At 49.1% G+C, this 27824-nt stretch overlaps 1 protein-coding gene across 2 annotated transcripts in view; it reads right to left on the bottom strand.

Moving 5' to 3' along the window:
• MYRIP (myosin VIIA and Rab interacting protein) overlaps positions 1-27824 on the bottom strand; it is a 240212-nt gene that overhangs the window by 45346 nt on the left and 167042 nt on the right. For both annotated transcript variants that reach the window (XM_015591675.2, XM_015591674.2), the window contains 6 exons: positions 26134-26214; positions 22627-22724; positions 22349-22429; positions 19176-19319; positions 7797-7941; positions 1855-2492 (listed from right to left, as the gene is read on the bottom strand). In XM_015591675.2, the coding sequence (XP_015447161.1) occupies positions 1855-2492; positions 7797-7941; positions 19176-19319; positions 22349-22429; positions 22627-22724; positions 26134-26214 (1187 nt within the window). The remainder of the gene's footprint in view (positions 1-1854; positions 2493-7796; positions 7942-19175; positions 19320-22348; positions 22430-22626; positions 22725-26133; positions 26215-27824) is intronic.

Genomic DNA, 27824 nt, shown 5'->3' with positions numbered 1-27824 from the left:
ACAATCCCAGGAGGCAGATTTGTAATGATCTTGTTTGACGGAGGAGAAAACAAGGAGAGCTCAGACCAAATAAAGGACTTTTTCTAGGCAATACATTAACAGGTCAGGTGGGACTGATGTCAAATTCTGTGACCCGAGGAACTCTGCATCTACAACTACCTTCGTGGGGGCCCCACAATTAGGGATCTGGCTGGCACATTAATGAAAGTCACTGCAGCACATGCTGGTGACGTCCCCAGCCTGTGTCCCCCTGAATCTACACGAGTTGCCCTCAGCTGTGGGCGACGGTTTCTGCTCCACTGACAGTTTCCCACCTTGGTTGGGCCCAGGTCTCTCTCTTCTCCACCTGAGAGATTTCTCAGGCACCACCCACGCCAGCCTGGCTGTGTATGGAGTTGATACCCACCCTGCATGGGACCACGCTCCACCGATGGGACATGGGAGACTTTGGTAACTGCTTCCTGTCTTCTAGTGGGAGAACCCTGAGCTGTGATCCACATGGCTTCTCAGAGGGTCCCGGGTGGGATCGCCCTCGTTGCTTACTGTGTGCCTTAAATGGCTTTCCTCACTCTCCTGTCTCACTCGTGGGCTTCCCGGGATCTCCTCCCACACAAACCCACATCCAAATCCTTGACTCACGACCTGCTTTTCGTGGAACCCAAACTAAGAACACAGGGCATGGCAGTGGGGTACTGCTGAAGAGGCAGTGACGTTCCAGGAGGGAGTGTGGCTTCTCCAGAAGTGTAAAAAGTCAAGTTGATCGCAATGCAAGTGATGATGATGATTTCTCTACAGAAGGCGGAGGCAACGTAACCATATCCTCCACAAGACTCTCAGTTTCAAATACTGCAACGCATTGCTTATGTCAGGCCATTTAAACTTTCCTGGCTACGCGTGTCGCTCAGGAGTTTAGAAAATATTGCTATGGGAAGGCCGGAGTGGGTTCCACAGAGTTCGAAACGCAGTCCATGGTGATTGCAGCCCTTTGCCAGGAAGAGGACATATGGGCAAAGAGCTGGGAACGATTTAGAGGACATAAAATTAATCCGGTTGATAAACTCCTAAAATTGTAAGCAAAATGGTGTGAGAGTGTGAGTATGTGTGTGTGTGTGCATTTTTCTAGGAAGACTGTCTATACCTTTAATCATATTCTCTAAGAGGGTAGGCGGAGCCACTAAGGATTCTGAGAAGTGTGATGTAGACTCAAGAATCACAGAATGTTAGGAAACTGAGTCCTGACTCATCATATTGAAATAACATTGACTGAGCTCTGTGTCCCGAACAGAGCTCAGCTCTTTATAAATGTTATTGCATTCACTCATCTCAACCATTCTTTGAAGTGGGTTATAATATTATCCTCACTTTACAGATGAGGATGCTGAGGCCTAAAGGGATGCCTTGCCTTGTCTGAACCCAGGCAGGCTGATTCCAGACCCTAGGCACTTAACTCCAAGCCAGTGGTCCTGAACTTTTGATGCACAGCAGAATCACCAGGAGAGCTCGTCACAACAGATGACTACGCTTATCCCCAGAGTTTCTGATTCAGCAGGTCTGGGGTGAGGCCTAAGAACCTGCTAATTCCTGACAAGTTCCCTGGTGATGCTGAAGCTGCTGGTCTGGGGGCCACACTTTGCAAACCCACTTTGAACTCTAAGCTCTCATTTCCGAGAGGAGGACGTCGAGCCCCAGAGAGCTGATGTGATCTGTCTAGGTCACCCAGCTACTTCGCAGCAAAAACCAAGATGAGACTCTGGGTCTGTGGTTTCTAACTCAGGACTCTATGGCACTCATGCCTGGAGGAGGGCACATCCCACTGGAAAAGAAGTGTGCGCTTGCGTGTACCCACTTTATTACCTGATGTGTGTCCAGATCCTGGGAATGGGCGTCGGGGGAAGGTGGTTCCTTGCTTGGCTCCTCTGAGCCCACTCGGGCCCTTCTCCACCTCCTGGCCCTCCGGTCTGCAGCGTGAGGGGCTTCCTCAGGCTCGCTGCTGTCTGAGGTCTCCCTGCCGGCTGCCTGGAGGTTGAAGTTCACGTCCAGCTCTCCCTGTAGGCGCATCTTCTCAGCCGCAGGGTTCCTGGGGGCCTTCCTCTGCACCCAAGACAGTCTGGCCCGATGCCCGGCTTCCCGGGAAGAGCCTGCTGAGGAGGTCTCCGAGTCAGAGCACATGGCCTCGGGGTAGGGGGAGAGCCTGGAAGAGGCAGAGATGGCCAGGGGACCTTGGTCCGAGCCTTGGGCCTGCGTGAGCTGAGGCTGGGGCTTCCGGGTCAGGCCCCGGGGCCGCGGGCACAGAGTGCTCAAAGCCTCGCTCCAGTCAAAGTCCTCTTCACTGTCGGAGCCCATCTCATCGTAGGCAGATGTCACGCTGGAGGCCACCTCCAGAGCCTGAAACGTGCCACTCTTAGGTTTGGCCAGCAGGCGGGTTGGGGGCAGCGTGCCATCCTTCAGGGCCACCCAGTTCCCATCAGGGCTCTGCAGTACTGGGGCCAGGTCTGCAGGTGGGAAGGAGAGAGAAACCAGGGAGAGCCGTTACCACCTTAGAGCAAGGTGAGTTGCCATCTGTCCCTTCCCCACGACTGGTTCCTGGGGGACTTGGGGAGCAGTTGACTCTAGGAAGTCCAGGGGGGCACACCTAATTGGATGGCAGCTTTAAAGGTCCCTGAAGAGTCCTCTGAGGTCTCACAGGGCCCCACTGTTCACAGGTGGAGAGGAACTTGGAGGTCTGGTTTCGATTTAATGTCTACCTAGGTAGTTGGTCACCTCAGTCTCCAGAGAACTAACTGACCCACTCCTGTCCTAGGCTGGCTCGGGTGCAGAAGGAGAGAGGAGAGGGCTGCTGTTGGCAGCCTCAGGTTCTGGCTCTTTGAACTTGGGCCACGGTTTTGTCTCTTAGATCCTCAGTTTCCTCTCATTGAGTGGGAGATGACTCCATCACCTGCCCCAGCCTATCTTACAGGTTAACACACCCTGTCCTTGGCACTTTTTATAAACACACTCACCACAGCCTCATGACAGGGCATGCCTGAAATAATGATGTATGTATGTATGTGTGTATGTGTGTGTATGTATGTATGTATGTATGTGTGTATGTATGTGTGTGTATGTATGTGTGTATGTGCATGTATGTATGTGTGTGTGTGTATATACATGAACACGCGTGTATGTATGTATGTGTGTATGTATGTGTGTGTGTATATATGAACATGCACATACATACACAGATCTCAGTTCCTGTTTCCTGCTAGTATTTGGTCTTTGACCCCAGTTTCTGACACACAACTCTTAAATCCCTTGGAAGTTTTTGGGAGATAGGCGCATCTTTTGTTCTAATGAGGCAACTGTTGGTGGCTCTAGGAGGTCGTGAGACAGATCAAGCCATGATTAGAACCTTGAAACTTTCAGCCCCCTGCCCCAATCCTTTAGAGAGGACAGAGGGGTTGGAAAATGAGTTAATAATTGATTATGCCTACATGATGAAGCCTCCATAAAAATACCCAAAGTATAGTATCAGGGAGCTTTTGGGTGGGTGACACATCCCAGCTTCACGGGGACAGAAGCTCCTGTGCAGAGGACCCTTCAGGGCCTATGTACTTCTTCATCTGGCTGTCCATCTGTATCCTTTACCATACCCTTTATTATATAATAAACCAGTAAATAAATATAAGTGTTTCTGTGAGATCTGCGAGTTGTTCTAGCAAATTATCAAACCTGAGGAGGGGGTCACGGAGACCCTGATTTATAGCTGGTCGGTCAAAAGTACAGGTGACAACCTGGGACTTGCAATTGGCATCTGAAGTCACGTGAGACTGACTGAACCTTAACTGTGGGATCTGTCATTAACTCCAGCTAAGAAGCGTCAGAACTGAACTGAACTGAACTGCAGGACACCCAGCCGGTGTCCGATAATCGGCAGTGTGGGAAAAGCCCCGCACACTGGTGACAGAGGGGTTCTGTGTGAGCAGGGGAGGAATAACAGTTTTTTCCTGTTCAGCTTATTTTCAACCCAAGGCACATGCCGCATTCTGGAAAGGGCTTGGGGCAGGAAGAGGTTGGTATTCTAATCTCATTTTACAGATGAGGGAACAAAGATAAGTGAAGTTAAATAACTTGTCAAAGGTCACAGAGTCTGTAACTGGTCCAGTTGAGACAGGCTGCATCTCTATCCAACTCTGAGGCAGCTCCTGGTTACAGGCTGTGCCGTGGAAGCCCTTGGCCAGCTGTAAATCCTGTGCAGGGGCAGGCTGGGCCACTTCCAGTCTGTGGTCATGGTCTGGATTGGCCTAAACCAGGCTCAGCTCTACCCAGAGCATCTGCTGGGGCCCCAAGACTTGACCAGCATGCTACAGGTAAAAGTTGCTGTCTTGTTTTTGCTGAAGGCAAATAGGAAACATTTTCTGCCCACGTGCCTGGGGATGTAAGATGTCATGCTTCTCCTTCAGCTATGGGTTCCTGGTCCAGCCCTGTGGCCTCTGGCCGGCACAGCAGGTGCCAATAGAAGCCGTTTTAATTAGGAATCTTACAGGACTCCCTGGGGATGAGTGATGAGGGCCCCTGTGGCTTTGGAGGACATCATTCCCTATGATGCCAGCTTCTGCGCTTGTGGCCTGCAGGGGCCTTAGCTCTGCTCTGGTAGGCCATTGAGGCAAGGTCCTAACTTTTAAAAGAATCTTTAAAAGTAATTTTAACTCCTCGTTTATGAACACAGGTTCCCAGGGGCTGCAGGGGGCTCTCAGTGGGAAGGCTGCTAATAATGTCACTGTGTGCCTGGCTCCGGGATTGACCTGGACCCACTTCCAACACCCACTATATGATGGGGTGGGACTCTGCCCACTGCTGGCCCCTCTCTCGTGCTTTTTACAATCCCAGGTTGCCATGTTCCACTGGGAAAAGCTAGAAGTTGGCCAACTTCTATCTCAGAGAAAGCGCAGATGGCTCCATGGATACCCAACCCTATGAAAACCTTGGCTGTCAAGCTGCTTCCTCGGAACTGCCCAAAGCTGCACCTGCGCTCCCATACCACATTCTCTGTTCCCCGGGAATAGCCCCCAGGGACTCTGCTCCCTCCATCCGCCCCTTCCTCCACACTCTCACTCTTTCATGATCGTGCAGACAATAACTCAAGCACAGGGACTGTCCCCTGGTCTTTATTTCTCAGCTGTGCATGCCTTAGGTGCTCAGTCAAGGTCTACAAAGTGAAAATGTGTTTTGGGGGAATCCATTAGCTGCCGTACACGCTGTCAAGACTGAGGGGAGCTGCTGTGGTTTCCTCAGCCCACTGGGCTCCTTCAGCTGAGCCAACTGTGGACTAGCAGGCTCTGGAGGTATAAACAGAACTGCTGAAAATAGCTCAGTGGACATTAACCTTCTAAGGGGACCTGCACCTCCGGGCCTTCTCCGTTCTACATTTCTGCTCTGCTGTGATTGAGCCACGGCCCCCAGGAGTAATCTGCTTCCTGCTAAGTGTATCAGACATCTGTCAGGACCTCTGGGCTTGGCCTGAACATTTTAGCATGCCGAGGGCCGAGTATTCCTCAGAAAAACCAGCAGTTTTCTAGGTAAGTGCTTTTATTATTATTATTTTTAATTTAATTTCACATGGGTGCCTTATTTTACAGAAGATTGAACACAAAATCATGTTTTGAAAACTGAAATCCTCTGCAAATTTATTTAGGATGCTCATAATTCAGTGGGGGACTGTTGTGTGCAATGGAGTGTCTTTTAGAAGTTTTTCTAATATTCTTTAAGTTTATCAGGTTGTAAGTTTGAATTCTGAAATGCTGTTTTTGCTGTTGTTTTTATGGTAGAGAGACACTTATTATCATGCATGAGTTGAAAAAGCCTGCGAATTGGAGTCATGGTGTTTGCATCTGAGGACCAGATATGCCTTCACCAGCTGTGGGATCTTGGACAAGTCACTTGCCCTCACTGTCCCTCAAGATTTTTATCTGCTACACAAGATGACGACAGTGCTTAGTAATGGTGTTGGAGGAGTAAATAAAATAGTGCCCACAGATGGACTCTGTACATTGTAAAGTGATTTTTAAAAGGTAGTTATTATTGTTTATTAAAGATCTATTCTAGGACATTTTCATATGTCCTATGGAATCTAACAGTCCCTTCTCTGTGAGAATTTTCAATCCATGGTGAAAGAGAAAAAAATTGAATGAATGAATGAATGAATGAATGAATATGGATATGCTGGGCAGCAGCGGGAAAAGAAAAGCATACTTAGAAAGGAAAAATACACTTAAAATCAAAACAAAAATGATATAAATAAAGGAAATTTCATGTACTCATAGAATTTCTGCAGTTTCTACCGGTAGGTACTAAAAGGTTAAAATGAAAATGATCTCTTTTGGAAAATCTTTAGAATGACTTAAAAATATTTAATGTTTTTTAATTTTTTGTATGACAACAATAGACTATACTTATATAGCCGTTAGTTAAATCTTTTCCCTTATAGAAGTCATAGTACAATCTTTAAAAATATATTTCTAACATGAATACTATGCTACTAATTTATTGTTTTTGTTGATGAGTAAATGGGTCTAGATCTGACAGATAACTTGGGTTGAAAACATTTTTAATGGTTTCTTCTTGTGAGGACAAACGTGCCTAGTTGCTATTATAAGTATGTGTATCTAGGTGGGGAAGGAACTGACCTGTGTGGCGTGGGGTGAGCATCTTTGCTCTATCACTTGTGGGGCACAGGAGACCTACGTGGCCTGGGCACGGGGACTTCACAGCCCTCGCCATGACCCATGTGGCTCCAAGCATCTGGCAGCCTTCTGGTGTGTGACTGTGGGGACGTGACTCAGCTTAGTTGTGAGGGATATCATGGTGACAGCTTTATAAAGGACCGTGTGTCGGAGATGTTGAGGCGTCTCTGAGAGGTGTGTTCAATTGCCCTAGGTAGAGGCAGGATATTCTAGGAGAAGGAGCGGGAAGAGGAAACAGCAACGCCATCCTCTGGCGGGGCGGGGGAAAACTCATGTGCCTTTCTCCTTTCGTGGCAGAGCTGTGTTGCTGGGACACGGCTGCCCAGGTGGACCACATTTCCCAGACTCCTCTGCATCGAGGTGGGGCCACGTGACTAGTTCTTGCCCAGGCAGGGAGTGTGAAAGTGCTGTGTGCGCCTTTTCGCTGATGAGGTGATTAGGAAGCAAGTGCACTGACTTTTCCATTTTCTCTTCCTCCATCTGCTGGCTGGATGTGAATGACCCAGCACTGGGCTCTAGAAGGCCCTAGAGGACAGCAGAGACAAGGCAGACGCAGCCTCAGCCTCCGAGGGCCTCCCGCAGCAGGACACTGTTGTGTGATGAGAAGTAAAACGATTGGGTTAAACCATCTAAATGTTCGGTTTACTTGTCACAGCAGCAAGTGTTACTCTGACAAAGACTTCAGGTTTCGGAAAGGATGCTCTTACAACCAGACCAATGCCGGGACCAAACCGCTCTGAACACTGCCAGGCCCTGCCAGGTGGGATTAGTGTTCCTGGCCATACAGACACATCCCCCTACTCCACAGACTGCGCCCTGGTCCTGGTCTCTGGCCATTCTCCAGGCATCTGAAGTGGGCTGTGCAGCTGAGTGTGCAGCCGACCATGGTCCCTCTGGTCCCAGCAGGAAAACATGACCATGTTATGCATCGTGTACTCAGCAGCTCGGCTGCCTCAAACAGACACACACAATCCGACTGATGGGAGGAAGAGCTGAGCGGCCACACGGTCGCCGAGAAACCTCCAAACTGCACTTTTGAAACCCACAAACCAAGCAGACGCTGCTTAAACCAGTTACCTGTGTCGTCCAGCCTGTCCACGCTCGTCCAGCTGGGCAATGCCGATTCCTCCCTGGGCTGCTGTGCCTGGTTCCCCGGCTGTCTAGACGCTGCCTCCAGCGATGAGGTCTTCGGAGCCCCTCCTCTGGTGAGGGAGAACGCAGACTGTGGAGAGAGAAGAGGAGAAGGGAGTGACCTCGCAGGGCACGGCCAGCGGGAGGAAGCCTTCAGCTTTGTGGCTGACACTGCACAGCACGGAGAGGCACGTCTGACAGTACAGACTTTTCTCATGTTCAGGCTTAAAAGCTGCGGATCAATGTATAATGCCACATAATGGTACAAACGGTTCCAGTTTATTCCATTGCACACCAGCCAGGCCTCCTAGAAAGCGTCGGAGATGTAATGGAACCAGACAGAGCCAGCGCTCATTTGGCTCCTGCTTATCCAACCATTCTCCCTAGCTGCTCTTTCTTAGAGACAACTATGTGTGATAAGAAATGCAAGCATCTTCCCCTCAAAGACTCCAAACCTGAGTTTCAGCAGCGTCAACAGTAAGCACAATGTAAGTACTACAATAGGAAAGTGAGCCAAGTATGGTCAGTCCACAAGCCTAGAACTATTGCAACATGCTCCTATTTAGTGGCTGAATTAAAGAATGGAAAATAAACTCCAACCTAAGGAGAAGTGAGAGAACTGGGATTTTAAACGACTGACAAACATGTTTACAATGTATTATATATATATAGACACACATTACAAATATTATCTATAGAGAATTCCAAGTTCGAATTATATATAAAGAATTTAATCAAACAGAAAGAGATCCATGTTTTCCTTTGTCATTTAGTGAAGGAATTATCTTTTTTTGGCAATTCATTTTGTTCTTTTTGTATTGAGAAGCTGAGAAGGGAAAGGGCAAAGCCACCGGAAGCATCTGTGACCACAATAAGAAACGAAGTGCCTGTCTCTAGCTCACGATCCGTCCCCTACGCGGTCTGTCTCCACCTGCTGGCAGGCCTCAGCGCCAACAGCTCCACTGCCTTCGCTCCCAGGGAAATGTGTGCTCATCTAGGTAGCTTTCTTTCTTTCCTACCACAGGTGCTAAGAACAGGAGGCAAAAGGAGAGCGTCTTCGGAGAGCTGTGGGCAGAGGGCCTGGGGTGGTCGGAGCTGGACTCGGGAGTCAGCTGGACCTGGGCTCCACCACCACCTCTGCCCTAACACCTTGGCCAAGTGACTTAATTTCTTGAGGGATGTGGACACTTAACTTTGCCCTGCACACAATAAACGCACAGCAAGTGAAAGTGTTAGAAAGCTGTTTGAGAATAACTAAGAAAAATAGCGTCCGCCAACACTGGGAGATTTGGGTGGCGACACTGAGCTTTATGACTGGAGTTTGGGGAGAGGTCGATGCACTCAGTAGCCTTGCCCTAAAGGACTGTTAGCTCATCTAAGAAAAGACAGACACAGCGGAGGACCAAGGTCCAGCATCCCCATCATTGCAGCCATGGCCTGGGAGCTCTCAAATTTAGGCACCTGGCACACCTTGCTAGAGAGGGTGGCGCAGGCCAGTTCTGGTTCAGAAAGAGTCTTTGGCAACCTCTTCTATTTCCTGCCAGGAGACCCTGGGGCCAGTCTAGGGGGAAGGTGGGTCTGCAGAATATGGAACCCCTAAACTGTGTACCCAGGGTCATAACCTGCCTCTCATCTCTCCGATGACAGAAGAGAGCATGGGGGACTCCCAGAACTGCTTTTCAACGCAGCGTCACAGGTCAACAAGGCCCGGAGTGGATGAACTTGCCTCATCTTATCAATTGGATAAGGTTCTGTGTATATTCAGTTTGGACAGGCCATGGTCTGTGGAAGCCCCCTTCCCCAAGCTGGGCTGGGGTCCCTGGCTTCCTCTATGCTTACCGATGCTGTACTGCATTCTACTGCAATCATCCATCTCTTGCCTGGTGTCCCCATGAGACTGAGAGACGGAGGGCAGTCAAGGGCCTATTGACAGCGACATCTGCAGCCTCTGGTTCAGTAACTGATACAGAACTGGGAATACATGAATGTTTGCTGCAGAATGAATGGGATTTGGGATGAGCTAGCTGCAGGGTGGGTTTTCGGAAATATCCGTTTTTTTTTTTCTTTACTAATTTCTTAGATAAAATTAAGGAGCAAGAGAAAGAAATGAGAAGTCCACCACCATCCTCACTTACATCGTGGAAGGCAAGGTCTTACTTGGAAAAGAGCCAAGCTAACACACACAAACACACAAAAGTGGCTTGCAGCCTGATGCTACTTCCTTCTTTCCCAGGGTCTGGCAAGCACTGATTCTGTCCCTAGGGTCCTGAACAGCCAAGGTTTCCATGGGGTTGGGTATTCAGGGAACCATCTAGGATTTCGCGAAACCCTTGACAGATGATAAGTAGTTATCTGAGAGGACAGATCAAGGCTGACGGTCAATTGACAAGTGAAGTTCTTAAAAAACGAAGGAAAAAAAAATCCTTCTACGGCAGTCCCCCATGTCTTCAGGGGGCATACCCTTGACACTCCTCCCACGTGGACTGGCCAGAAGCCCTCCCTTCCCAGTTACACCTCCCATACTCAGTGACAGTCACACACCAACTCGTTGGCTTTTCCGCAGACCGTGAGTTCCTCAAAGGCAGGGACAGTCTTTCGGGTATGGTCCTCAGTCCCATGTTTGTGATTGAATATATTTGTAAGACACAGGTCTGGCCTTACGGTGCTGACAGCCTATTGCCGAGTGCAGTATTTTTGCAACCACACATGAGCCATTTTCTGTACCTTAAACTTTCTTGTTCTTTCTCTAAGCTTCTCACTGTAAATCACTAAATGCATCTTTTAAAAGGGGGGAAATAGTTTTACAAATAACAGGGCAATGTCACAGTATTTAGAAAAAAGTTTTTTTTAAGTAAATAGGGAAAATAATATTTAATGTTTCATTTTGTAGTGGCTCAAATGGTATTTTAGGCACATACACATGTGTCTATAGGAGGTGGCTGGGGTCCATTTTTATGGGACAAAAGCGCACTCCAATGTACAAAAGCCAAGACCAAGACGTGAAAAAGTCCCTCTCACATCCCAATAGGGAAGATAGGGTCTCCGTTCTTTATGAGAGAGTTGGGGTTGCTGGGCTTCTATTTCTGGCAAGCCATTGTTTCATAATAGAAAAAACCTATACTCTGATCATCACAAAAGCCCCAAAGAACTGTCTCCAGCAGGTCTCAGGACACCGCTGGCCCACAGTCTCCAGCCAGCAGAGAAAAGCTGCTCTTGAGACCCAGGCCTCGTTCACCACAAATTCGTTACAACAAACACACTGCCCAGTAGATGGCGCCACAACAATGCTTTTACTCACCAGTTCAACCTCCTGGGAAGTGACAGGGTTACTTGAGTAATTTATTTGCTCATAATGCTGGCTGGGCCGTCTGTGTCCCCCTTTTCTTTCCCACCCCCAACATCTGCTTTTCTTCCCTTCTTCTTGCCCACCCTAGGGTCCACGGAAGAAGCGGGGCTGGTGATGTCGGGAAGGGCTGGCTTGAGTTACAGTGTCTGCAGGTCTATGCAAGGGAGGAAGGCTGGGAATGGATGATGGAGCCCATGGGTGCGGGACCGTCACGCAGCAAAGCCTCGCAGAGATAGACTTGAGAGGCCCTGCCTCTTACCTCTTTCAGCCCTGACTAACGGGGGTGGTGTGTTAGGTAGTGAGTCAATGCCAGCTCCTCTTCTTGCTATGTGGCATCCTGCAGAAACTTTAACTGTTCTAAGCCTCAGTTACCTCAAGTAAAGGGATCAGTATATTTCCCGGCACACAGAAAACACTCAATGACTCTTGGTCAAAATAAGAGCATTTGGTAAGCTTTATAGGTGACCCAGCGCAACATGTCCATTCTCTGTCTGATTCGGTGCACGTGAGTAAACTCAGGCAAAGTTGAAGAACTTGCCCAAGGCACGTGGGTGGTCAGAGGGCAGAGGCAGGGATTGTGCTCAGGTCTGTCTGGCTCTCGGGCCATGCTCTTCCGTGCCCTGTGTTCGGCCTCAGCCTTTGCTGAAAGAAAAGGAACAAAGCGCATGCCAGGCTGTCACGCTCCAGCCCACAGGCCCTGCCCTCTGGAGCTCTAGGCGAAACACACAGGGTGATCATCAGTTAACGCCGTTAGACACTTGACCCTTGAACAATCAGGGACACCAGCTCCTGTGCAACTGAAAACCCCTGTCCCACTTTGGGCTCTTCCAAAACTTAACTTCTCATAGCCTACGGTTGACTGGACGCCTTACCGATGTCACAAACAGCCAATTGACACATACTTTGTATGTTCTATGTATTGTATACTGTATTTGTATAATAAACTAGAGAAGATGTTTTTAAGAAAATCATAAAAGACATTTACAGTATTTACTGAAAAAAGTCTATATATAAGTGGACCTTTGCCATTCGAAATCATGCTCTTCAAGGTCAACTGCACCCTTTGTCTCTGCATCCCCTGTATGGGCGGCAGCGGCATGTTCTACCTATGTGTCTCGTAACGGTACATTGTTGCTTTGATTGCTGTAATTATCATCATGGTCAACAGGGCAGGCCCCCCGAGGCACCGATCATGGCTTCAAAATAGTCTTTGCTGTCAAGGAGCCCACAACGGAAAACAGGGAGAGAATGCTTTTAGCATCAAGGGTTTGAGACCGAAAATAGTGGTCAGCTGAATCAACAACTGAGGCACATAGCTTTGCTTTGTATTTGTAGAGACAGGCATAGCCATTAAATTCCATCCAATGATTATAACAATAATAAGAAAATACTTTAAGTCTATATACTACTGTCAGTCAAAGGAGAGAGAGCATGTCAGGGAGAAAATGATAGAGACACAAAGAGAAAAAGTCTGAGGAAAATAGAAAGGGACAGAAGGGAGAGAGAGGGAGAAAGAGAGTCGGGCAGAGACACGTCTTAGTCATCGGCACATCACAACTGCCTGGCCCCCGCTGCCAGCATTACTTCTATCTATGGGATCGCCATGTTATTATGGAGATGCCTTTTTTATATACATGCGCCCCAAAGACGGGCATTAAATGAATTATAACCCCTGCGCTAGTGCCTTTTAGGATATTACATCTTAGGGCTCTGAAAGCCGGATTGTGCTGACACCCCTGTTGGCAAGAGCGCCACACAATAACCAGAGGAAATTAAAAAAAAAAAAAAACAATCACACCGAACTTTCTTTCAAGAGAACAGATGAGAAATCCTGGCTCCATGAGAATGAATTAAGTTTGGGTTTTGCAGTGAAGCCCAAGGAGTGTGGTCTGCAGCATTCTGGGATTTGGCACGGTCGGTCCCTGAGCCAGAGGTGCCCAGGATGTTGGGGAACTGAGGAAAAAGGAGGAAGCACGGCCAGGAGGCCACAGTTGAGGGCCCCCCAAGGCCTGTAAGTCAGGGAGCCTCCCTGCGGCATCGTAAAGACGCCATCCTTGAACCTGCCGCCTGTTGGCATCACCTAGCTTTTGGTTGGTAGATGGATGCTCAGGCTCTGCTTCAGAAACCTGGAGGGGGGCTCGGGCAGGTGATGTAGAATTGCATCCAGGGTGAAAACAGCTTGTGGAGAGACGGGACAGCCACCTTCCATGAAGTCCCCAAGAACTGAGACTTGGTCAGCTGCCTCATGTCTAGGCTCGGGCCAGGGTCAGGAGGCATTTCTCCTTTATCTTCCTCTGTTTATCACTTCTTTATCTAAACCCGAGACCAGCCAGCGCTGTGCAATAACCTTCCTGGGAGGATGGAAATGGTCCATATCAACACTGTCCAAAGGAGCAGCCACCAGCCACAGGCACAGTCGAGCATCTGAAATGTGCCTAGTGTGACTGAAGAACTGGGTTTTTAATCTTATTTAATTTTTAATTAATTTAAATAGTCACCAGTGTCTTGTGGCCACTGTATTGGACAGCGCAGACCTAGAACCTCCAGCTGAAAGGGACCTTAGTGACTGCCGAGTCCACGAATCTCATTTCATAGAGGAACAAGCTAGATAGCGGCTTTGGAGCAGGAAATAGGTATTCAATGCCCAGCCAACAGACGTGTGACCTGAAGTAAGTCATGTTAAAGCTTCAGCCTCAGTTTCCTCTTCTATAAAACGGGTCCGAAAATATCTGCATCTCCGCCTCGTGGCGGGATTAAAAGGAGTAGCATGCGATGGGCAAACAGGGTGCCCACTCCTTAACCGATGGCTTTTCCTGTCCCCTCCCCACATGGGCCTCGTCAGCAGCTAGAGCTGCTCACCGAGCTGCACGACCCCAGGGGTGCCACTCACATTGTATTCCAGATGAGCAGGGCTCCTGGAACTGTACCATACGGTGGCCCTGGCAAGGGTCAGTCCTTCTCAGATCCTGGATCTGGTCCCAGCACAGGCTCCTTCATCACAGACTATGATCAGTTGCTAGGATAAAGCGTCGGCTTAGCCCACATGGATGGGCAGTGTGCCCAGCTACCCTGCGTGGTGCACTTGAGGAAGCTGACCCTTGCCGACTGAATGGGCCGCCTCTCGAGGGTCCCAGGCTGGCCTTGCTGTGGTGCTGGTTAGAGGGAAGGGTTAGGGGTCCTGGCCAAGGAAAGTTAGGCTGGTGTCTGTCCCGGGGTCAAGACCTAGAGAGTGACGTTACATGGAAGTTTGAAGGCAAGAGAGGAGGGAGACAGGACAGAGACAAGGACGAACTGAGGAAGGGAGGAGACATGATGGGTGAAGGTCGAGAGGGGTCCAGATACTTCGCCCTCGGGGTGTCTGTCTATGGCTCATCTTCCTGGGGTGGTCAGTGCAGGGGCTGAGGGTTATCACCTCGGTTTGTCCTGTCGGTCTGTTAGATATGGGTGGTTAGAGACTAACGGGACAGGAACTAAACGGTGGAGGTGTGTGGGCCTCCTTGTCCCCAGCACAGCTAGAACTGGTGTAAGCCTTTCAAAAAGATCACTGATCAGGAATCCCTGGATTCTTATCACTTACCTTATCACTGGGTGAGGTACGAGCTCTCCTTCCAGATGATGTTTTAAAAGCTCTAATCTCAGTGCTTGTCTTTAAACCAACACAAGAGCTAAAAATGGTCATTTACCACCAGGGTGTGAAGCCTGGTGTTTTGCTAGGACCTTCATCGATCTATTCCTTCCTCCATGGGCATCCTGGGAACCAAGTCCTGGCCGTGACCAAATCAGCACATTCTGCCATCAGACCTGTATCTGCAGGATGCCCACCAAACACTCCAAGCTTGGAGGGAAGGGCTAGGGGTCTTGGCCAAGGGAAGTTAGGCTTGTGAGAGCTGGGCCAAGGCCAGAACATACATGATCTATTAATATTAGCTGCTCAAAGGGGCAAACTGTGCTAGAGACCCAGCTAGACGATGGATTTCTCTTTATTCCCATATTCAGGCTGCTTTGTTTGGGGGCAGTTCTAATGAGTCCAAGTGTGGATGGAGAAAGACAAAGCAGTCATGTCTCTTGACTGATATTGTTGAGAAAAATATGCTGTTTACATATTGCTAATCATGGCCTGGGGAGAACTCACAGGGACAGGATAGGAGGGGACCTCCTTGGTTAAACATCCAAGTCAAGGATGAAGGTTGTAGTAACAGGAACCAACTAAGGATCTTGTCCCTTCGGTAAGGTGCCCACACTCCCTGCCAGGCCACAGGATCTGGGGGTGGAAGTGTCATGGCAGGAAATACGCTTACCCAAGGGGTGTATCAATGTCCTTTATGGGCTTTTTTACAAACGACAACCTCCAGGTTCCCTCCCACCCCATCCCACAAAGGTGGACTGGGGCCCAAGGAAGCAGACATGGCTAGCACAGCTCTGTTCATCAGAGATTTGAGGATACTTTAGGACCAGAGAGACTTCCATTAGGCCTTATTCTATACCCAAATCTAGAAATAAATCAAATTCTGCTATTCGCGCCAGGAAAAAAAAAATAAAAATGAAAGAAATGCATCAGCTCTGTCTACATCGGTGTTGAAGCCACCGTGAAGATCCTGCCGTGTGGGAAGCAGGCGTTTGGCAAGACATGTTTCTGACAAGAAAAGAAAACCCTGAGAGAAATTTGTTTTAGCAACCCGAACGGGAATCCTGTGTGCCTCTGAATTCCGCCTCTAAACGTCTTCCTCAGTGAAGACAGCCCACGGCTGTGACTCAGTCCTAGGCAGACTGGAGTCTCTCCAGTGAGCTAAGGGGCTGAGTGCGAGGTCCCCTTGGGAAGTGCCACCTTAAGCAGCTTTATCTTAAGCAGCTTTAGGCCAGAGCTTGGCTGAGTGTGGATGAAGGCCTCCGAGGTCCCGCTGTGGGAGGGGGAGCCGGTAGCAGAAGTCGCTGCCATGCCCACTGCTGTGCCTCGCGGTGCCGGAGCCCACTGTCCCGTGTCTCCAGGACACACACAGAGTGTTTCCGGTCTCTATATGGTGGCAGGGATACCGTTTCCAGGGTTAGCCATAGACAGACGAGGAGACCAGGTGAACGTCTGATGGGAAAGTGGGTACTTCATATCCAGTGACACGGGAGACAGCAGAATGTAGGAAATACCCGGAGTCAGGAGACCTGGGTTCTGGTCCTGGCCCCGTCACTCAGGTCCAGCGGCCCAGACTAGCTAGGCCTTGGTTTATTCCTCTGTAACATGGGGATAATATAGGGTGTTCTCACGTGGATCTAATGAAATAATGTGTGCATATAAAATTTATATAAAAGAAGGTCCCGGTCACGTTATTTCTAAGGAATCCCTCTACGATTGCTATCATCAGTCAAGTTTTCCATGGACTCCCGTGCCTCTTTGTTCATGGAGTTTGCATGAGAACTTCAGTTACTGTGCAGAGCTGCAGCCAGCTGATGTGAACAGGACACCTCGGGAGAGGGTGTTTCTGGGGAGTGAGGTCCCGTCAGTGCATGGGGGAGCAGGACAGGGTCAGGCAAGGAGCTTCCAGCCTCCGATGGGAGAAGAGGAGGACGGCCCGCAATGCAGTGAGCGGCCAGACGTCCACTGTGAACTGAGACAGTGGGCGAGGAGCGAGATGAGGCCCTCCGACTGTGTGTGGGAGGAAGGGGAGTGGGGCCTGGATGGCAGGGGGACGGGGTGGCCTGTGAACGAGAGCAGGCGGGTCAGTGACGCAGGGACAGCGCCTGCTGTCTGCGCCTGGAGCCGAGCTGAGCAAAACACGGCGAGAGTCATCTCATAACTCACAGGGGTACCTTGATGACACAGTGGCCTTGACTGTGAAATGTAGAAATAAGGTAATGATAATCACAACCATAGCTATCATTTAGGGGGTGACACCTATGTGCAAAGAGGCCAGCATCCACTTCTCACTTAGTCACCGTTCTCCAGACCTACGATCGCTAGTCTATGCACTGAGCATGCTCGTAGCTTCCTGCGCGGAGCCTCCGTGCAAGCTCCCTCTGCGGGATACTCTCCCCCTCACTGCTCCCACATCTCTCATCTCCTCGGGGAGGCTTCCCCCGCCTGCTCCCGCGACCGCACTTCCACCTGCCCCAGTACTCTCTCCCCTCCACCCTCTTGGTTCCTCTGGACAATGATGGCCGGGATGTGCGCCTGTGTTTCTCTGTGGCTTTCGTGTCTGCGGTGGGTCCTGTCACTAGGTTATGGCGGAGTCTACGGGATCTGCAGGACCCCCCGTCTCTGCAGCCCTGAGTGCAGCGCCGTGCACACAGGAGCTCAGGAAGGGCTGTGTTGTGCATGAGGGCTCCTCAGAGCCATCCTCTGGGGCACCTCCTATTATCTCCATTTTACAGACGCGAACTAAACAGTTGTTCAAGGTCACAGGTAAGGGCAAATCCAAAATCCCATGCTCAGAAGTGCCAGACGCAGAACCTAAGCTCCTTGAACTTGACTTTGATCCCTAGGCTCATGGCCAAGTCTGGGGTGCTGTGGGATTTTCACCTTCTAGAGACTCCCAAGCTCGACTCTTTTGGTTTGCCGAAAATATTTCAGAAAGCCTCCCCAAACACAGGGTGATGCCACACATGTAGCCTGAGCCCTGGAGGGCAGGTCTGAGTTAGTGAACAATCTGAATAACAGACTATTTGAAGGTCATGTGTGCGCGCCCCCTCCCACCCGCCAGAGGGGCCTCTCCCTTTTTTGAATGCCAGTTCCATTTCTAGACTTGACCTTTCCACTGAGAGCCACTGTGAACTGCCTGGTACCCATCCTATCTTATCCCCTCCCGTTCTGCTGATCAGATTATAAAGTCCCAGAGGGCAGGGATGAGTCCTCTTTTTACTGTGTTCCCCTTGATGCTGGAGCACATGACAACAGCAGTAAAATAAGCTGACAGTATGTTGACAAGGGAAGGTTCTGCCAATAAATCAATGAAGTTAAATCTCGGATAAAGCCACAGAGATATTCCTTGTCACCCCCACGCATCTGGCAGCTGGCGAGGACATGGGGAGAGATTATGCAGGTGAGGCTACTGACCATCACTTCTGGAACGCGTGGCAGCTCTGCATGCCCTTTTAAACCCTGTCCGGGTAGGGGATGAACCCCCGCTCTGGGAGGAGCAGGGTAAACACTTGGCATTGCTCTCCCCCATCTGACTTTTCCAGTTTTCAACTGCACCCGTGTGTTACTCTTTCCGGTGCTATGACCATGGGGACCGACAGCTGACAGAACACAAGCCCTGCCATCCAGACCCTCCTGCCATCCAGTCTCTCCATCTCTTGCTGAATCTCTGCAGAGAAGGCCCAGCTCCCGGCACTGCGCACATCCTCTGCTGGGGTGGCTGACACAACAGGTAACAAAGATTTTATGGGGTTGGCGAATCTACTGCAGACGTGAGCAGGCCCAGACCCCTGGTCACAGGAAGGCCACTGTGCTCTGTGGCTTAATTTTAGGCTGACAGACAAGAAGCCTAAGATCCACAGCACGACTTCCTGACTCTGTCTAGATGTGACCATTGTGGTGACTCACACAGCAGTGGCAATTCTCTCGCTGTCACGTCTCAGTTTCAGAAAAGCAAGTGATCTCCCTGACAAAGCTTTTCTTTTCTTTTTTTTAATCCCACGGGACTCAGTACAACTCTTTCCAGAATGAATTTACAAAAATGCCTACTGACATCTTCATTTTTCCCAAGTTGGTGTCTGCGTAAAAAGCCACCTCCACATTCTTCCATGGGCCATTTGTGGTTATTCTCTCTCTCCGACCTCACCCCTCCCGGTGTCCAGTCACACGCACACTCTTCCTCAGCTTTCCTCTTGCCCACCTGCCCCGTGAGAACTCGGTGTGGTCTGCCGGGCGCGTGCGTCAGCCACAGATGGTTAAGTCTGGTGTCCCCACTTCTGTGAGGCGAGCGTGAAGGACACACACCTGCGTCAGGCACGGGGGCGGGGGGGAGTGGTCTTGCCTAGAGACTCACCCAGAAGGTGCTGGAAGCGCGGTGGCCTCCTGCGGAGGCCGTGGTGCCCTCGTCGGCCGCCTTCGCACTGCAGCTCTGGGGCTGTGACCACCCCGGCTCTTCGCCCATTTGCTGCTCACTTCTGCTCTTCTGTTTCCTTATGATCTGGGGAGGAGGCAGGTGACACAGGGGGCCAGTTATTGGAGAGACTCTGGAAGCTGTGTGGAGTAACTGGGACCAGCTTTGGGATTTTTCTTTTAGCCACGTAAGAGCTTAGTTTCAGCAGAATGCCAGCCTGTTTCAGACCCGCCTTACGATAAAAGAGTACAGCTACCGCCTTGAGCATGCTACAGCACTCTACAGTTCGCAAATAATCATTTTAAGAGGCAAATGACTTCTTTTATTTATTAAATGCCTACCAAATGCCAGACTGTGGATTAGGCAGTTAAATTCTTTACCTCGCTTAATCCTCAAAATAATTCTAAGGGCTCTATATTATAACTGTCCCCGTTTTACAGATGAGGAAATAGGCTCAGAGAGGTTAAGTTATCAGTTAACCTCTGCACAGCTCATGAACAGTGGAGCTGGATCTCCAATCCAGAGTCTCTGGCTATAATGATTTCAGGAAGCATCGAGAAGGCCTATGAAGGGGGCAGATGCCAAGAGTCCTCAGAGATGGCCTCAGCTTGCTGTACCACTTGCTGTGTTAGCCACAGTCATTTGGATTTAATGAGTCCCTCCGTACAAAGGTCTCTGGGCTCCGAAGTTCCTATAGGCAGAAAGCAGCTGAGAAAAAATCTGAGCCACCAAGGTGGGGATATTCACCAATGCCATGTTAGCTCAGATGGGATGAGGAAGAGGAAGGCTGAGAGCCAAGGAGAGCCATGAACTAAGGTGCCATGCCCAGCGACAGACCGGGGCCTACTCAAGGTATGGCCACCATTTCCAGAGTGGGGACCGGGCCCCATGTGCCCAGTGGGATTTCAGAATTGCCGTGGACCAGGCGCCTCCCACCTGTGCAGGTGGGAGGGATAGTGCTGCTTTTCTGTCTGTGTCCCAGCGTTATATGTTGGGTATGTGGGGGCGGGTGACTTGTTTGCTTAACTAATATGTCTCTGGCTTAAAAGGATCTGAATCTGGATTAAATGTGAACTGTGATTGAATGAGACATTTTTGCTTAACTAATATTGTTGGGTATGTGGGGGCGGGTGACTTGTTTGCTTAGCTAATACGTCTCCGGCTTAAAAGGATCTGAATCTGGATTAAATGTACTTTGAACTGTGATTGAATGAGACATTTGGGGGTATTTGGGTGGGGTGACTGTATGTGGCATATAGAAGGGACACGAATTAGTGTGACCAAAAAGGAAGACTGAGTTGGTCCAACACTCCGTGTACACTGCTCTTTGGTGTGTGACTGTGCATTCTTCCAGGACAGGGAGAACATACAGTCGACCCTGGAACAACACGGGTGTGAACTGTGGGTGTCCACTCAAATGCAGATTTAAAATATCCATGTAAACGTGGATCTGCACAGATCAAACCCGTATTGTTCAGCAACAACTGTGTCTTTCGATCTACAGTTGGGAATCTGCGCAGGCGGACGGCTGGCTTAAATTACACGTGGGTTTCTGATTGCATGGGTTGTCGGCACCTCTAACCCCTGCATCGTTCGAGGGTCAGGCGTACGTCACACCTGTGGTTTTGTGTTCACCATGTGCCTTGCTCTGGCCAGTGACATGTGAGGACGGAGGGGATAACAAGGTGCCAGGGCTGGGCCTAGGCCTTAATAGATATCGCTGGCTTCCTCAGGCTCTCTTGTGCGTCCGTCATGGCCACGAGCAGCCGATGTGCCTTCGGCCTGGCCCCAGGGTGACCACACTGCATGGACTTGATCCCAACCCTCTGGTGGGCACGTGAGTCAGTAGATGAAGCCACTACAGAGGCGTAAGCAAGAAATCAATTGTGGCATAATGAAAAAAAAAACATATTTGCTGTTTGACTCTGATTCCTGGCACAGAGCTTCAAAAATCCTTGGACTTCTTTAAGGGACAGGAGTGTCTTTCTTATGCTAATGAGCTGACTGATGATGGCCAAGGCCACTAGATAGATGGAGGCTGATGGCTAGAAAAACTGACTGTGTGAACCAGGAAACTTTTCATTCCACTCCAACTTCTGGGGACAGGAGAGGGACCGGAGATTGAGTTCCATGAGGTGGTCAGTGAGTTAGGCAATTAACGTAGTGAAATCGCGATTAAAACTCTGAAACCCTGAGCCTTGGGGAGCTTCCTGGCTGGCACAGACACTGATGCGTTGGGAGCGGGGCGGGCACCGAGAGGGCATGAAGCTCAAACACCCGCTCCACAGACCCGGTGGTCCCAAGTGCCTCTTCACCTGCCTGTTCATTTCTATCCTCTGTTATAAACAGGTCATTATAAGTTTAGCACTTTCCAGAGTTCTGTGAATTTTTCTAGCAAATTATCCAACCTGAGGGGGGTCATAGGGATCCCTGAATTTGTAGCAGGCTGAAGAGAAGTATAGCAACTTAGGGATACCTGAGTTACACTGGTGTCTGACGTGGGGGCAGTCTTGTGGGACTGAGCCCTTAACTTGTGGGGTCCGCGCTGAGTGGTTAGTGTCAGACCTGAATTGAATTGCAGGACACCCAGGCGGGGTTGGAGAACTGGCTGTAGGACATAGAAATAATCCTGTATAAAGCCACCGAGTTTGGGGATGGTTGGTTTCTAAGTAGTAATTACTGATACACCATGTAAGGGACAACTCAGGGCACAGAGGTAGCAGGGGATGGCTGCAAAGCTTCTTCAGCAACAGACTATTTGAGAAGTGTGAGAAAACACACACACACACACACACACACACACACACACACACACACACACACACACACGAAGCCTATAAAACAGCAAGACAGTGAGTGGCCTGCTCAGTCCGGAGTTTCTGGCTCCTCACCCACTAGCTCAGTCCCCAAAGGCAGCCACACTCCATCCCTTGGCTTAGGTTTCACAGTACAACACAACCCCTCTGTATTAGCCCCCAGAGCACAGAAGGCAAAGGTGCCAAGGCACAGAAACGGTGCCTAAAACAACGGTGCCCAGGGCGGCTCTTCAGCTTACCCGAGGCCCTGCTCTGGGCCAGGTAAACCGCAGGCATCGGATGCCACGCAGGCCCACTTACCTTTTGCAGGATCGTTGTGGCTAGTTCCTCAGTCAGCTCTTCCTTGTGGTCCCGCAGGTAACTGGCTTCATGCTGCTTGTCCTGCAGAGGGAGGGAAGAAAACGATCTCATGCTAGGGATGGGTTTGGGGGACTTAGCATCACTTTTTGGGAGTCCTGACCGCAGATGCAGGGGGAGGTGGGGCACTGCTCCTGTGACGCTGGTTTCCTGACGACCTGCACTCTCTCCCCGCCGCCCTGACCCACACCTCCCCACAGAGAGGAGGAGGGGGGCTGTACCAGGCTGTCCCCGTAGGCTTCTGCTTTGGAAATTGCCTCCTCGATGGCCTCTTCAGCCACGCGTAGGGCGACAGCCAGTGTGTCCATCATGCTGTGTCCTAGACGGGAAACAGAACATAGATCACTTTTTGAAAGGGAAAGACAAGTAAAATGATTGGTCTACTTTAAGTTCTTCTGATCAAGTCTTTCAGGGACTCTGGGGTAATTTCCACACCGCTTACCCTGCACACGAGCCCCTTTCCCTCCTCACCCACCTCACTGCCTCCCGCAAGTCAGTCACGTGCCCTGCCCCAGACACAACACACTGATTCTTTGACAGCTGTCATCTCTCTCTTCACGACTCCATTATCTTGTTCTTTCTTACTCTGGTCCCCTGCTCTGTAACCGAGCTGATTCCTGGCGACCCTGAGGCCCGGTCCAGGGGTTCTTCCTCTCAAAACCCTTTTCAGATCCCTACTGTTACCCCCTTGGCTGGACACCCATCTGAGGTTCTAGGGTTGCTTCTCTCGAAGCCAGAAAGTCCACGCCCTCCCACAGGTCCTTCTCAGAGAGCATGCTTTGATCCTAAGTAAAAATTATATGTTATTTTGTGCATATCCTGTATCATTGTGATGACAGGGATAAAAATCATCAAATATTCTAAGGGCACTAGGCTGTGCATATGGTTTAATGGAAACACAAAATTCGTGAACGAAGTTTTTAGACTCTACATCAGTACTATCAATACAATAACGCTGGCCAACTTCACCGAGCTCGACCACAGGCTGGATGGCAGGCCGAGTGTCACATACAGGATGACAGTTAATCCACACGACAATCCACTGAGTAGGTACCATTTTACAGATGAGAGCACTGACGCACAGAGAAGTCAAGTCACTTGCCTGGGGTTACGCGGAGAGATAGAAAGAGACCTGAGATTTGATTCAGGACTGTCTGTCTCCAAAGCCTTTGATTCGAACCACAAAGGTGATAAAAAAAGATACGAGCCAACATGATTAAAAAAATAATGTTCTCGTATTTTAGTGACCATATTTTTTGTATATGGCAACAAATGAGAGGACATATCCAAAGGTCAAAGGACTTCTGCAGGTGACAAAATTCTTTTTGGAGCTGCGTACTTGGAAGAGTTCCACTTCCTCGAGGTACTGGATTTTTGCTTTTTATTTGAGAGGGAGAATTTCTGTCATTCCTCTCCGTGTACCCAGAAGCCCAGTGCGCGTTGGGCACGAGCACACAGGTCTGCGAGGGCTGCATGCCTGTGACTCCTTTCCTCCTGTTTCCATTTATAATCTCCTAGTCATGCATTATTTAACATATGCAATTCTCCTGAAAGCCACCTCCAATTCTCTGTAGAATGAGACAAGGTGTAAATACACCCATTCATTAATGAATCAATCCCTCAATTAAAAAAACTTAATTCAAGCTTCTTAGGCTCCTGAAGACACAAATGTGGGCAGAAAGTGGCATTTGGTAAACAAAATAAAATCTCCAAAACCAACTCAGTTAAGGTCAAAGTGATCGAGCCAAACGATGAGTACATTGCAGGCTGACATGACAGTCACGACAGCCATGAAGGGGCAACATAGCTTAGGGCTCTGACTGGACACACAGGTTTCCCAATGTTTCCATAATCAAGGGCCATAAAATTTAAGTCGTCACCACACGAAGTGGTCCACAGAGACACATTGCACCTCTCTTCTTTGACATCCATCGATGTATTTTTCACAGACGAGGTGCTCCACAAATTCTCCCTGAATCGATGTTTACCAAGTTCCTCCCAAGTGCTATGCTCCGAGAGGACCCCAGCGGACAAGCTGAGTCCACGCTCTCATGTGCTTGCCAGGCTACTTACTGAGTGATCAGAGGCAGAAGTAAACGAACTGCTAAGAGGTGTGTAGTAGATCCTGTGAAAGGGATGGTTACCACGTTCCACGGGCCCCTACAAGGCCAGAGCCTGGAACTATAACCAAAAAAAAAAAAAGGCTCTGGATGCCGTGTTTATGAGTTTTGGGTGAGGCTGATGTGGAGCACTGAAGATGTGTTTGCTGAAAATGAAGACTCGGGAAGGTGTTTTAGAGAGAAAATGTGGTGGGGTGTGAGGGAAGGGTAAAAGGTTAAGAAGGTAGAGTGACCAAAGCTCAGAACACTACTCAGATGGAAGGAAGATTAGTTCTATGTGCTAGCTTGGCTAGGCTACTGTACCCAGGTATGGCCTCAAACACCAACCCAGGTGCTGCTATGAAGGTATTTTGTACACGTGGTTCACATCTACAATGACAGATTTGAAGTAAAGGAGAGAACCCTCAAAAACGTGAGTGGGCCTCAGCCAGTCAGTTGAAAGGTCTTACGAGCAATAGCTAAGGTTTCCCTGGGAAGGAATTCTACCTCAGGACCGCAGCATCACCTCCCGTCTGGGTCGCCAGCTGCTGCCTTCCTCTATAGACTTGGAGCTTGCCAGGTTCCGTAATTGTGTGAGCCAAGTCCTTAAAATAAAATGAACCTCTTTGCACGCGTGCGTGCGTGCGTGTAGGTGTGTCCTGTTGGTTCTGCTTCTCTGGAGAACCCTGACTGATATAGAGGGTCACTGAGATGTTAATACGGGAGCGGTGAGGGCAGGGAGGTGCTTAGGCCATGGGGTTCGGAATAGAAAGAAAAGGATCAAATTGGAAATGGAGCTGATAGGAACCCGGGTAACTGGTGGAAGCAGGGACAGTGGGCCTAAGTGGCTGAGGAGTATGATGAGGACAACTTGAGGTTAAGATCCCTGGGGGTTTTACAGGTCCTGATGGTCAAGCATTAGGAATCAAAGTCTAGAACTCCGGGTGGAAATCAGGGCTGGGGATTTCAGGCTCAGCAGTAAATAGTGGCACACTGAGGCCGTATCATGGTGTGCGGCAGCCCAAGGAGAAGTTTCACACAGCACGGATGAGAAAGGACAGAACCTTCATGGGAAGGTGCCCCCGAAAGAGAGTAGATGAATGCACAGAAGAGCTGCGGGGGCCAAGAATCGGGGAGATGCAGGAGGCGCTGGTCCTCATGGCCCAGGACTCCGGAGAAGGAGCTGAAGTGTTGGAGAAGGTTCTATGTCAAACTAGAAGTTTGTTTTGCCTTTAACCTCTGCCCTAAGGGACTATGATACTGGTATAATAAAAAGTATGAGTTAATCAGTAAATGATACATCCTTTATAAGACTATTTTAATATGAATTGCACACCTATATTGATTTTTCTATTCTGGCTACGGAACACTCGGTGGTTGATCAGTAAGTATCGAGTGGTTGGGTAGTGAATGTATTTCTCTAGGCCTCGGATAGACTGACCTATTTTGATGATGGATTCATACAGATAGCAATAACAAGAAGACCCATGGAGACCCCCACACAGCCGTATACATGAAACGAAGCTGTATCCAGTGGTTACATACAATGCAACTGGGAGACCCTGACTATCGGAAGGTGTTTCTCTTCTCCCAACTTCCCATTAGCTGTGAACTCTTCAGCAATCTTACCTTCCGACTGCTTATAAAATGTTGACTCACTTCCTGAAATACTTCCTTCATTCTCCAGGTTTGCCTCAAAAAAGCTTCCTCCTGGAGGGAAGAAAGAGAGAGAGAAGGAAGGAGGGAGGAAGGGAGGAGGAGAAAGAGAGAGAGAGGGAGAGTGGGAGGGAGAGAGAGAGAGAATGAATATGACTATTAAAGGTCTCCAGTTAGCACCGATTTTCTGCGTCACCAAATTGGCAAACCACCCTTACCCATTTTGATTAAGTTAGCTTTGCAAATAGGTTTAGGGAATCACCAGCTCCCACAATAACACTACAGTTTTTAACAAATCAGATTTTTCTTCTCACATTGATTCCTAGTGTAGTATTCTGCCTCCCCAACTTTCTTCCAGTATCTTCTATGGATGCAACGTGGAGTCAAAGACAGAAAAAGTAGATTGAAGTCAGAGAGATGTGAGGTCAATTTCTGGACGTGCAAATTCCTAGTCATGTGACCTTGAGCAAGTGACTGAAACTCGCTGACACTAGGCTTCCTTACTACAAATGGAGGACTAAGGAGAGTGCCCTTCTCACTGTGAGGAGATCTCATGTGGCTGGTCTTTAGCTGCAGTCCTTGGCATTCATCCAAACAGTTGCCCTAGGCTTATGATTTAACTGTCATCATTCTCTTCTGTAGAAGAGAGTCCACGTGAAACGAACCCAGAGTGAGACAAAGTAAACCATGCCATTTGATCTTTCAAGGCCCTGCTGCCTCTTCTCTGGTCTCCTTTTTCCTGAAAACATAACCTTCGTCTTAGTTCCAGGCTGGGAAGGGCAGTTGGCTAAGCCTTTTTTAAAGCCCTTTTTAAGTTGGGCATTTTGATTATATGTGTTCAGATCAAATGAGAAATCTAAACACGGGGCTGATAGATTTTTTTTAAGTCACTGTATTGTATCCCTAGTACCTAAGATAGCACCTAGCTAGCAGGTGGCTCCAAAACAAATTTATTGAATCAGATGCTGGTGGAAAACACTATTTTGACAGAACCAAGAAAATAAAAATGGGTCTACATTCCATAGCTCAAAAAGGGCAAATGTCATTGATCCCAATCAAACTAGGCAACAGGCATTCAGTACATATAATACACCTTGTACGTCCTTGGATGGGCTGCCATGGGAGTTCTCACATGGGAAGTCCAAGGGTAGCTGCATAAGTATCTGTAGCGGGTTGGTAGCTGCTACTGTTAGGAAACAGGCCTTTCGTGTGCAGCCTGTCATGGTAACTCAGTCTGACCATATACCAGGCTCTGTGTTTGTGTTTTTTGACAAGGCTTTCGAAAGACCTGAAGTCCATTTATTCTAGCTCTGTGACCTTGAGGAAGTGATTTTATCTTCCTGGGTCTCAGTTTCCCCAGTTATAAAATAAGATTTTAGGTTGAGTCATCTCCTCAGTTCTCAGGCTATATATATAAGCAAATATTTCACGTTGGCATGGCTACATCCAGCATTCAATCATCCATCCAGCAAATATTCCCTGAATACCTTCTAGTTGCCTGACCCTGGGCTGGATGTTAGGGTATATTGTGAGCAAAACCAGAGATTCTCACTGCCCTGGCAAACCTGATAGTCTAGTGGTAGAGAACTGATTAATCAAAGATTTATATAAATAAATATAAGATTATAAATATGTTAAGTGCTCTGATCGGGTTCCTCACAGTA

This window comes from Pteropus alecto, unplaced genomic scaffold (genome assembly GCF_000325575.1).
Source record: "Pteropus alecto unplaced genomic scaffold, ASM32557v1 scaffold156, whole genome shotgun sequence".
Classification (NCBI taxonomy): Eukaryota; Metazoa; Chordata; class Mammalia; order Chiroptera; family Pteropodidae; genus Pteropus; species Pteropus alecto.
The sequence above is the reverse complement of the archived record's forward strand: the minus strand, read 5'-3'. Positions and strand labels throughout refer to the sequence as shown.